General features: G+C 28.4%; 2 protein-coding genes across 2 annotated transcripts; one reads left to right on the top strand and one right to left on the bottom strand.

Moving 5' to 3' along the window:
- Positions 1 to 6,842: 6,842 nt before the first annotated feature.
- Positions 6,843 to 7,214, top strand: EIN_340280 (hypothetical protein; the record flags this gene model as incomplete). The annotated part of the gene is made up of 1 exon (XM_004261433.1): positions 6,843 to 7,214. One exon carries the CDS (start codon positions 6,843 to 6,845, stop codon positions 7,212 to 7,214), a length of 372 nt encoding a protein of 123 aa, XP_004261481.1.
- A 1,798-nt stretch (positions 7,215 to 9,012) lies between these two features.
- Positions 9,013 to 9,621, bottom strand: EIN_340270 (hypothetical protein; the record flags this gene model as incomplete). Its single annotated transcript, XM_004261432.1, has 2 exons — positions 9,013 to 9,300; positions 9,385 to 9,621. The coding sequence occupies 2 exons, from the start codon at positions 9,619 to 9,621 to the stop codon at positions 9,013 to 9,015; spliced, it is 525 nt and encodes a 174-aa protein (XP_004261480.1).
- Between the last annotated feature and the right edge of the window lie 2,420 nt (positions 9,622 to 12,041).

The raw sequence follows: 12,041 nt of genomic DNA, 5'->3' as shown, positions 1-12,041 counted from the left end.
ACAATTTGTTTTTATAATTAATAAATAACGTATTTGAATAGCTACAAAGTTATTGCAACATCTGGTCACTGAAAATTGTGTATTGAAAATTTTGATGTATATTTAAAAACTAAAATACATTACATAGAATCAAAACATGCCAATGACCTACACAACCAATGTTGCAGAAGTTAAAGAAACAATTAATACAACAAAAAAGTTATTGTTATATTCCAGAGTGTGCAAGTGCGCCAATAATGGACAAACTTGTTTATGAACACACAAATCTCAAGTTTTTTGAAGTTGATGCGACTACAGCAATGGATTATGCTGCCGAATACTCAAATGCATCATTTCCCACATTAGTCTCCTTCCAAAACCAGAACGTCGTGAAAAAGGCGCCTGGCAGTTCTGAATTTCTTAAGGAGATTCTTAAAATGGTGCAGAAACTAATTCACTGATTTTTCCTCTTTTTTATGTTGACATTATTATAAATATATATTATGTTTTCAAATGGAAGTATTGTTGTATTAATATCAGTTGTCAAGACTCAAAATTTGAATTGAGTCTTGACAAATGGAAGGTGTTGACGTGTCACGTTGTATAAAAGGAAACTGATGTCAAAACAGTCATCAGCAAGCATGGTGTTCCACTTGGAAATGTTTGAATACGTTGCAACAAAGCACAACACGCCTTTACATAAGAAGGCAGTCAAAACAGTCACATACATCACACTGAACAAGCAAGATGATAAGAGACAGAAACGATGGTCATATCAAAATCTCAAGAACAAGAAACCAAAAGGAAAGAATCCAACACATTTTGAAATACGTTCACAATTTGCTTTTATCTGATTGTCATTCGATTTGATTTGATTGTTTCTTATTGTTATTGTTATTTTATCATATTTAATTTTTTTAAAAATATACTTTTAATTATAATAATATATAATTAAAATAAACAAAAAATAATCAGACAAACTTCAGTGCCTCTCATCTCAGAGTGTTGTGCACGCACTCGACCCCTCAACAAGCAGTTCATCGTGCATTGCTGTGTATCTCCCTTTGACACTGAAGTGATGAAAGTCTTCATACTATTTTGTGAATTCTATTTTTTGAATAGAAAGTGACATACTCTAAGAATGATCCTAGTCGTACGGTCTAATTCCCATTTATCCATTGCCTTATCTATATAAAAGTTTCCATATCTATATATCTATGGGTTTTATTTTAAAAATATATATTAAATAATTAATTTACTATAAAATATAATATCAATCAAATAGTTAATAATTATTTAACAAAATTATCATAATAAATAATAAATATTTGTTTGATAAGTATTGATTAGATGTTAATAAATTAAACTAAATCAATTTAATAATAACAAATTATATTAGTACAACTCATTTGAACAATAAAAATATGTAACCAATATATCTGTTGTTTTAAATACGGATTTAAACACAAAATCAACCAAAAAGTTACTTAAAATGTGATCATCAAGACAAATACCAAAGCTACAACCAAAATTCCAATTAACCCACTTTTGTTCATACAAACTTCACACCCAATGTCACCTTGTTTTCAAGGCGTATTGTAAGTGTTTTTTGAAATAAAAATTCTCTTTACACTTATCGCATTTTGTGTTGTTAACATTGGAGAATCTATTTCACACTTTAACACGCTTCATTTGGTTCCTTCTTCTATCATTTTTGGTGCAACATACTCTTGACAATCAGTCAAATTTGTAAAACTTTTGGTATCTTCAATAATCAAAGCATCGTCTTTGCGAACAGTTCACTTGATTTCTTCATTGCACATGTTTTGTTATTCTCAAGACAAGTATTAAACCCCTTTACTTTGCAAAATACGCTTCTGAACAATCTTTTTTTGTGAGTTTTGTCTGAGTGGAGATTATCAGTTGTTCACATGATACATTCAATAACTGATTTGTATTTCCCACAGACAACAATTGTATTTCATGCAAAAGTTGTTCTTTCTTAACCAAATTGAATTTATCAAGAGAAACATTTTGAGTCTGTGCCACACTTCAAACAATTGCTTCCGAATTTTGCTCTTCTCACATCTTGTTGTTTGTTCTTTGTGTTAGCCAAAATGACGTCCAGTGGCTGCTACACATTTCCAATGTTTTCAAACGATATTTGTTAGTTGTCTAAAAGATTCATTTAGTCCCATCAATGTAATCATGACATTCTACTTAAGACTACTTGAATTTTCGTAAAGTGGTGTTTGAATCATAGTGGAAATGACCATCTTAACACTTGTCAGAACACCCATTTAGGACTTCGTTTGAAAATAATTTCCCTTCAATTGTTAGAATTTATTAAAGTAACAAACTATAAAATTGGAATAAACAGCCAACAAAAGCCATTTCATATTCACAATAATAATTGTTGAACATCAGTTGGTCTACTGCACATTCATTTTAGTTCACGCTTTTGGTGTTATGTAGTCGTTATTGATTTTTTCCACCTTTAGTTCAATAACTCTGGCATTAACTGATTTAATTAGTGTTTTAAATTTACTTAAATAAGTAAATGTTTTTTCCTTTGTTTAGTTCCTTATTCACTGGAATTCAAAGGTCGATAACGAAATATAAATATAATAGAGTATTTCCCAATGTTTTTCATTAAAATAGACCAATTTAGATTTTTATCTATCGACTTTTAAATACCAGTTTATTGTTATCCTGTTTGTATTATTTTAGTATGATTTTTATAATTATTATTAATTTGAAAAATACAATTATTATTTAGTAAAACGGTTTAACTGTTATATTTTTATTGGATTTCTAATCTTATAAAACATAAGGATAAAATGAATAAAATATTGTAATATTTAAGGAAACAACAATTGATATTGACGTCATAATACTTGAAATTTATTGATATTTTTAAAAATAAATATAATGTGTTTTCTTGTTTTTACAGATATCATTAATTAAACTTATCAAGTCATTTTTTTGATTGAAATTGCCTTTTGAAAGAAAATAAATTTTGTGTTAAAATAAAAAAATAATAAAATTTTAATAACAAAAGTCAGATGCTTAATTTTTTAAACTGATTTACATTATAGTTGTTCAATTTTATTAATTGCCAAAACACATCAAAAGTTGATTGTTGTTAGTGAAAATCATGTTTCACTATCAATTTGTTTGGTTTCAATATAGAGTTGATGCACTCCGTGTTCAAATAAGTATTATCTTTTAAAGTGGTGAATAATGTCAAGAAAACAACCATTGCAATTATTCTATTATCACAACAAACAACGATGTACAATGCACTCAATGAGAAGAATTCATAACATTGACACAAATTGTGTTCAAAAGTTTGCTGTGTTTTGACAAAATATTTACTCATTATCTCCAAATGTTTAATTTGTGAGGAAAAGTTTAAAATAATGAAAACTAAAACGAGTATTAATGGAAACTATGCATTTGCAATTGATCAGCAAACGATTGTTTTCAATTCACAAATCCAATTGTAAAAAGTATCTTGAATGTGATTTTACCTGTAACCATCTTGTGAAGACTGTTAACTACAAAGAAAACAGCAACATTGGGTGTGTCAGGTTTTATGATGGTATTATCTGAGTTATATTGATTGTTTTCATTAAGACAAAAAGTGCTTAAGTTGAGATGGAAATGGAGGGAGTTGTGTTACATATGATTTGGGTATAATTTTGATACAAGGAATGATGATTTTATTAATGTTAATAAACCTGCTGAAATGCAAATTGTTTAAACCTAAGTTTGCAGTGGTGCCGACTGTGTTTCATTTGAAGCAATCAATATCGATTGCTTAAAATACGAAGGGAAATTTTTTTAGTTGTGTTTAATTTTTTTCAAATTGTCTAAAATATAATGTCAAATGTAGCCAAAATAAAGACTTGGTATTTATAACAAAAGATGTTTAATTAACACTTCCTTGACATTTGCGAGATGTTTTCAGAGTACGAATGTGCTGAGTGTTACAATGTGTACCAACAAAAAATACTAATATAATAAATGCACAAAATGTGATAAATTGTGAGCTAATTGCGTAGTTATAAAATAAAACTAGTTCTTCATATATAATCAATACGTTTAATATATCAAATGTTTCGAGTGTCAAATGAAATTGAAAAACAAATTATAAGTAGTACAATTCAAAACATCAAAAGTGCAGTGAATGCAATTGAAACGACAAGGTTAAACAAAATAATGATAGGTGTGTTTTCAAAACAAATGTATTAATTATTATACTTCTAATCATCTTTTTTGTGTTTGTTAAAGTATTTGTTTACCCATTAAGTTGTATTCTCATTTCTTTATAATGTTTGCATCGGAGTCGTTATATTTCAGAACAACAAATATATAATTTTCTAGGTAAACAATAATAGTACATTACTTAACTTTTAGATTTTTTTTCTTTTATTAAACATTTTTTGGAAAAAATGTTTTGTTGATGAAAACGCCAATACCGTTTGTGTTTAAATCTAAAAATTTAAGAAAAAAAGGAAAACCTATAAATTATTGTTTGAGTGATTGGTTTGTTTACTGTTCGCATTTCAAAAGAGTCGCCACAAGTTCATTTTTTGTATATCATATCAAGTTAACAAAAATAAAATTTGTGTTTTATTTAAAATAGTAACAGTATCGTTAGGTTAATTAAAATCGTTAATAATTAACGTAAAGGAACACACATAAAAAATTAAAAGTAAACACAAGATGTCTGAAGTTGGAGTCCAAAAGTAGGTTCGTGATCATTTAATTGTTATTCCTCGAGTTTTCTTGAATCGGTCACACAAAATATGACAAGTTATTTTGAGTAATACTTAAAGGCGTGTGTGAGTGATTCTATAATCATCTCCACTTAAAATAGCCAAAAAAGGAGAAGCATGATTTTATTTTAACCATCCATCGTTCATTTTTAATTTATGTGAGAAAGTGAGTATTCGTGTCTGTGAAAGTTGATTGCAGACGTGATACAATGAAGAGCTTGCAAAATGATATTTTCGGTCATTTTATATTTTTAAATTTAATCTATTTGGCTTATTTAAATAATAACGGACGTTTTCAGTAAATTGAATACATTAGGTGTGGGCCAATGTGATTTTGACATTTTGTTGAATTTGTTAATTGAAGTTTTAACAAAACATAATTGGGTTTTGAATAAACGGAAAAATGATTACAGTTTACTATACAAGCATATAATCGTGAAAAGATTGAAATATTTGATCATGCGTTTGACTCAAACAACAGGATTTAACGATGTAATTTAATAGTTGTTACAAATTGTATTTATAAACATAACAATTATCATTAAAAGAATAATTTAATTCTATATGATTAAATATCAAAAATAATATAATATTTATCATTGAATTGCTCATACAAACAAATGGATTTATTCTTTGTTTTTTACAATTGTTTCATATATCACACGTGTTGTTATTTTTTTCTGTAAATTTCCAGAATATATATTTTTTGATAATTAAAAAGTGATCAAATTTTGGACGAATTAATGATAATAATAATTAGAAGATCAAAAATTAAAATTTATTCATATACATTTTGCATCAACCACCAACTATAATTACATTTTGTATTTTTAGACCATGCAATAATGATAATAGAAATACAAGTAAAGTTTATATGTTTATTTACAGATTCAATTAGACACACGCAAATAACAATTATGATAATGGCAAATATAATTATTCACAAATAAAATGACCAGAAGTGTTTTTTATCACTTTATTTGAGAATATTGTTTAATATTAATTGGAATATTTAAACAAAAATTAATAACTGATATTCACCAAATGCCACCAACAATCAACGTAGACAACTGTACTGGATGCGGCGCTTGTGTGTCAGCATGTCCTGCTAACGTCCTCGAGCTCCAAAACAACAAATCGTTTGTTGCAAGACCAGACGATTGCATTGAGTGTCATGCATGTGAAGAGGCATGTGCTTTTAATGCAGTTTCATTCCCTTAATTGACCACATTGAATATTTTGTGTTAATGTAATAATGTTGTGCTATGTAGTATTGTAATCAATTCAATCACCTACTTAATCATATTTTATTTATAATTATTTAGTTGTTATTAGTAATTAATATAAATTGTTATAATAAACACATTTATTTTTATTGAACAATTAATCGACTTTAAAATTAAAAGATTTAGAAACAATCTAAAATAATATGTTTCGTTATTAAAAGAAAGTGTTTGTGTTTTTACATTTTTGAATTTTCAGAAACAAATTAAGAAAGTTGTTCATGGTTTAAAAATATGTTTTAAGTGTGTAATTATTCAATTAATTCATGTTTTTCTGTTTGAAATAAGAGTCAAAATTTGTATAAAAATTAAATTAAGGAACAATTGAAATTTGATGTAATTACAAAACATAAACAATAATTATTACATTTTTAATGATACTCAATTTGATTTAATGTAAATTATATTAAGATAACGACTTTCATAATAAGTAAAAAAGATATATATATATATATATTGTTTAAAAAGATAATATTATAAAAATTATTTTTGATTGTTGAAAATACAATTAACACAATATTGAAACAGTGTCTTTAACAGTCTATATATATAAACGAAGAATTATAATGATATAATTACGATATGTAGAATATAGTTATATATATATTGTTATTTTGTTTCAAAAAAACTAAAAATATCTTATTTTAATATAGGTAAAACAAATAGTGAATTATACTTTTTTGTTGTAAAGTGAATTGTTTCCAAAAGACCAAAAATGAAAGAAGTGAAAGAAGTGACCAGAACAATTCTCAATGCATAAAAACGAATTTAAAATATTCGATACACAAAAGTGACAATGCCAGTGACTTACACAACCGACGTTTCTATAGTAAATAGACTATTGCAAATAACAAGAATGTTCTTGTGGTTTTTTACTCTCCCGAATGTGCACAGTGCAAGGCGAGTGCTCCAATGTTTGAGAAACTCTCAGAAGAACACAAGAATCTCAAGTTCTTCAAGGTTGATGCAACAACAACAAATGAGTATGCTGCTGAGTACCAAGTCACATCACTCCCTACATTCGTCTTCTTCCAAGACCAGAAAGTTGTCAAGAAGGCGCCTGGAAGCCCAGATGCACTTAAAGAGATTATTGGCATGTCACAATAATTTATCAGCTTCACTTTATTATTTATCGTCAATATTAAAATGTGATGATATTTACTTGTAAAGATACAATAACTGTTTATTAAAAACAAAAAGAAAATGAAAACAGAGTTAAAACATTAGTTTTATTTAATACTCGAATAAAATATGAATGTATAAAAAGTAGTATTTGAATTGTTACTTCAAATAACTTAAATATAATTAATAATATATGAATTAAGAACATTTTTTATTCCTGAACAAATACATAAAGTGGTTTTAGATGTTCATATTTAGAGGCTAATAATAACTAAAAATATAACAAATCGCTTGAGATTACACAAAGCATCGAAAATGTATATAAATACTTCGACAAACTTCAAGAAATTATACATCATTTCACAGACTTAATGAAATTATTTAAAAATATTTTTGATTATCTGAAAATACAGTCATGCGAAAAAGCTGTCTCGGGTGGTAATGAACTATTCTAGTACTATAAACAAATGATCTGAAATAGAAAATGTTATTTGGAAATGCCGAATATTTTTATTCGATTTTTGTGAAATGACCCTGCAAATAAATCGAATAGAAGCTATACTGTATAGTAAGTAATTATAAATTTACTATAAAATATTTTTTCAAGACAGGTTTTTCCAAACGCGACAGCTTTTTCGCATGACTGTATTAGAATAAACAAAAATTAAGAAATTAATTAGGTTTTATTCTTATAACATTTAAAGAGTCTAAATAGCGCCGAGGAGTCATTATTTATAACCCACATCTTTACCCCTGGTATTACCAGGTTTTATTTAAACCAATATTTAATAGCGGTCCTGTGCAATTCAAAATGGCACGAATCCGTTTTGAAAATAGAATGGAGAGACAATCTGGTTTTCTAAGTTCAGAGCGTTTCCTTCAAAGCCTATGGAAACACAGAGTTAACACTTGCTAGAACGGCGAAGATTTGAGGTGACAAATCTCGAATTACTCTTCCTAGTATATTACCTTAAGGGTTTAAAAGACCCTATCCAGCCACCGGTATAACTTCCAGTGGGAGATCTCGCTTATCGGAGGCATCGATAGCTATCTTTGACGACTCACACTTAGTGGTGTCTCCTATGTGTAAGGTTGATCTCATATATTAAAATAAACAAATAGTAAAACAGAGTTAAATATTTCTCATCTCAGAATGTTTTTATAACATCAATAAATTTTCATTTTTTGGTTTTCTTGAGTGAAATTTTTAAATGTTTTTAATTTTGGTAATGTTGGTGACGATAATGATTATCAGAAGAAAACGAAAAAGAAAAAAATTATAAGCCAAGTACCAAAACAAATACCAAACAACAACAATGATGTAATAAATAATTATTTTGCTCACGCAAATTTAATAATCTTTGTCGCCTTATTGTGAAGTGTTTTGTTTTTTACTTCTTTCATTTGATCGATTTAAAAATACTAATTGTATTAAAAATACCACAAAGTTTAAAATAAGTATTTTTAGTATTAAAGGTGAGAAATAAATAATAATGTATTTTTCCTTTATTTTTTTGTTTTTAATGACATATAACTGTTTACACACTTATCTTCAATGTCAATATTGAAAATGAGTCTGACATAATTAAACATTCCAGCGGTCTTTCGTGGTCCAATTGAAGTCATGTGTTCTTTCGACGCGAAACTTAATTAAAAACTCTTGTTATAAATCACAACAAATTATTGTTTGACTATTTATAAAGTTAAAATAGTTATAAAGTTATAAACGAAGTAAACACGAATTTAATTAAATTTTATCACGTTTTGAGCTCTTTACATAAAAGCTATAGAATGTCAACTTTAACTCTGATAGAGTGGGTACACTTTACTACTTTACAACCGACTTAAAGCCCATCAACTGTTCTGTTAATTTCAAGTGATGGGTATTTAAAGACTTTGATGTCGTTGTTTACATTATAGTAAAAGTGCTTTTCTCCAAAAACCCAAGCACATGTCCCATGTGACAAGTAAGAACCGATGTACACTTCCAATTTAGTGTTTCTCACCAGATTGAGTAAAAGAGACTCGTTTTTGTCGTACGACTTCATCACGACTTTGTAATTGACATTCCTTGGTTCTTGGATCCTCAGAATCTTATTCGTGTTGGCACTCGAGCCTATGCCTTCGGAAGTCTTACCAACTAAATCAAATACACCAACTACTCCTTTTATTACACCAGCAAAGAATCCACCAATGCCATCTTTCTAGGAACCAACACCAGGCTGAAACACCAACCCAGCAAGACCTTTGAACCTTTCACTTGAAAACGACTCAAACACCCTTTTCATTCCTTCTCCTGTCGTTTTCTCACAGCGGTTTGCATTTCTCCTGTAAATGTAGGCATGATTAAAACTTATTGAAGCAACAAAGGACGAAAAAGATTTCGACATTCCAGAAACGGAAAACATGGCACAGTGTGTAGTGTTCTGAGCTAGATATGACACCCTTGCCATCACATGCCCAAATAAACTTACAGAAATAGTGAGATACTGTGTTGGCTCATAGTTGAAGTCGTGGCATCCAGTTGAGATGTCCTTAATTAGTTCTCGATAATTTCTTCAAAACGAAGAATTTGCAAAGAGGGTGATGGCTTGATTCGTGATTTGTTTGTAGTGATGTTCGATGATAACCTCTTTTGAAGCTATGTCACCGTTGATATTCTTTGCGTTCAACTTAATTGAAACAATTTTTGTGTTTTTAATGAAGAACTGCCTGTGTGTATAAATGCTGTTGCTGCATCATATGAGATGAAGACCAATTGATTTGGTTGAAAATCGAGTGAAACAGAAAGAACAGTCGGTTGTAAAACGAATGATTTGATGAATGTGGAGAATTTTGAGTTCAGTGAAGGAATTATTTATAGTGTTGTTGGTGTCATCGTGCATAAAAATTGAATGGAAGTGACTTAAAAAGTCATATAAACATGCAATTGAACTAATATCGTTAGTTACTGTTATTAATTGGACTAACACATATATGAACGGGAAGAAAAACGTGTTCGATGTTACATTTTAAATAAATTGTGCGGAGATGTAGAAAGTGGGTTAAGTAGTCTTTGATATATAAACTTGTACCTCATAATTTGCATCGATTGTGTCACAGTCAACTTGTGTACTTCCAAAATCACAAGCTGTTTCTGGATACTCCGATTTTATTCGAGCATTTACATTGACACTCAATAAGTAAGTGTAACACAATTAATCAATTTGATGGTTAATCAAATCCACGCCAACACTTGGAAATCTAAATGATAATGTTACAATATAAACATGATATAGAAAAGTTATTGAACTTTTCCCATTTTGTTCGCAGTTATTTGAAATAAACAAAGGATTTTTGCATCACTTTGATTTGATTTGTTGTAAAGATTAACGTTTTGATGGTAAATTAAATCATGCATATTTTCATATACATGATTTGCCGACTTATTACGAGCCGGCCCATTATTGGATGCAATTATTCTACATGGTTAATACGTTTAATGTTTGACAAAAAAAACAACCCGTGTTTTTATTTTAACAATAATTTACTGACCAAAGGAGGAAGGGTGGCCGGATATTTGATTCCGGACAATTGATTCCTTTGTGTTTTATTTGGTTTTTAACAATGCTACAAATCGGGTTTTTATTTTTATATTAGTGTTTTTGATGGACATTTGATTCCAGAATAATAATATCAAAATGAAATAACGAATTGTTATTAAGTTAATTTTCATATAAATAATCGGGTTTGATTAACAATTTTGTTTTCTATGGACAATTAATTCCACGTGGATAATAATCATGTTATTAATTTAAAAAAATACAACTGATTTGATATATTTATTGATGTTACCTTGCTATAGATTTCAACAACCATTCATGCCAATATATCCATGCAATTATTCCATCTGTCAACAATATCAACAACAATTACCATTTATGCAACTTTATCCATATCAACCACATTTTTACAATTTACCAAACCAACACATTGGATCAACGGAGCAACATCTTCAGTTAACTAATATTCCACTTACATCATTTACACAAAATGTCACAAATGATATAAATACAAATAATAATCTAAAGTTGTTTACAAACATTAAATCGTTGAATTCAAAAATTTCAGGTAGAAAATTACCAATAATTGATGACTTTGTGTTTCATAGAACTGGACGTTCTTTTTTAAATTACAAGTGTAAAGATATTCATTGTGATGTATCAATTAAAATAGTTGAATTTGATGGTCCAATTAATAATATCACAAATTTCAAATCTTACATTTTCACTTCATACAATCAAATACATTCACACCCATCTCACGATGCAGAAGCAAAAAAAAAGAAGCAAAAGAAAGATTAATTGAAACTGCTTCACTAATTGAAAAGCGGTATGTTTCAAGTTCAAAAGCACTTGAAGATAAAGATTTTTCTATGTACAGTAAAAGAGAAAGTACAATTATAAGGGAATTTAGAAGATTAAGACAAAAAATGTTTACCAATTGTGACTTTAAATCACACCCATTATACAATGATTATTTAATTAAGGAAGATCCAGTTTTTGCCGTATTTGTAAATAAAAATAAAGTTAACAAAATTAATGATTTTGAATTGTTGTTCATGGATGGTACATTTAGCACTGCACCCAAAAATTTTTATCAAATGTACACTATACACTGTATGTTGAAAAATGAAGAACATTTTACTTTGGTTCATGCTTTACTCGTTGGAAAAACAGAATTATTATACAAAAAATGTTTAATTGTATTAATGATTACTGGAAAAATAACAATGGGTATGTTTTATTCAAAAATGGTGTTGTTGTGATGATTGATTTTGAAAAGGCAGTTCAAAATGCACTTGAATACTTTGGCTGTATTACAAAGGGGTGCT

The sequence above is a fragment of the Entamoeba invadens genome, assembly GCF_000330505.1.
Source record: "Entamoeba invadens IP1 unplaced genomic scaffold scaff_1105074726325, whole genome shotgun sequence".
NCBI lineage: Eukaryota > Evosea > Mastigamoebida > Endamoebidae > Entamoeba > Entamoeba invadens.
The sequence above is the reverse complement of the archived record's forward strand: the minus strand, read 5'-3'. Positions and strand labels throughout refer to the sequence as shown.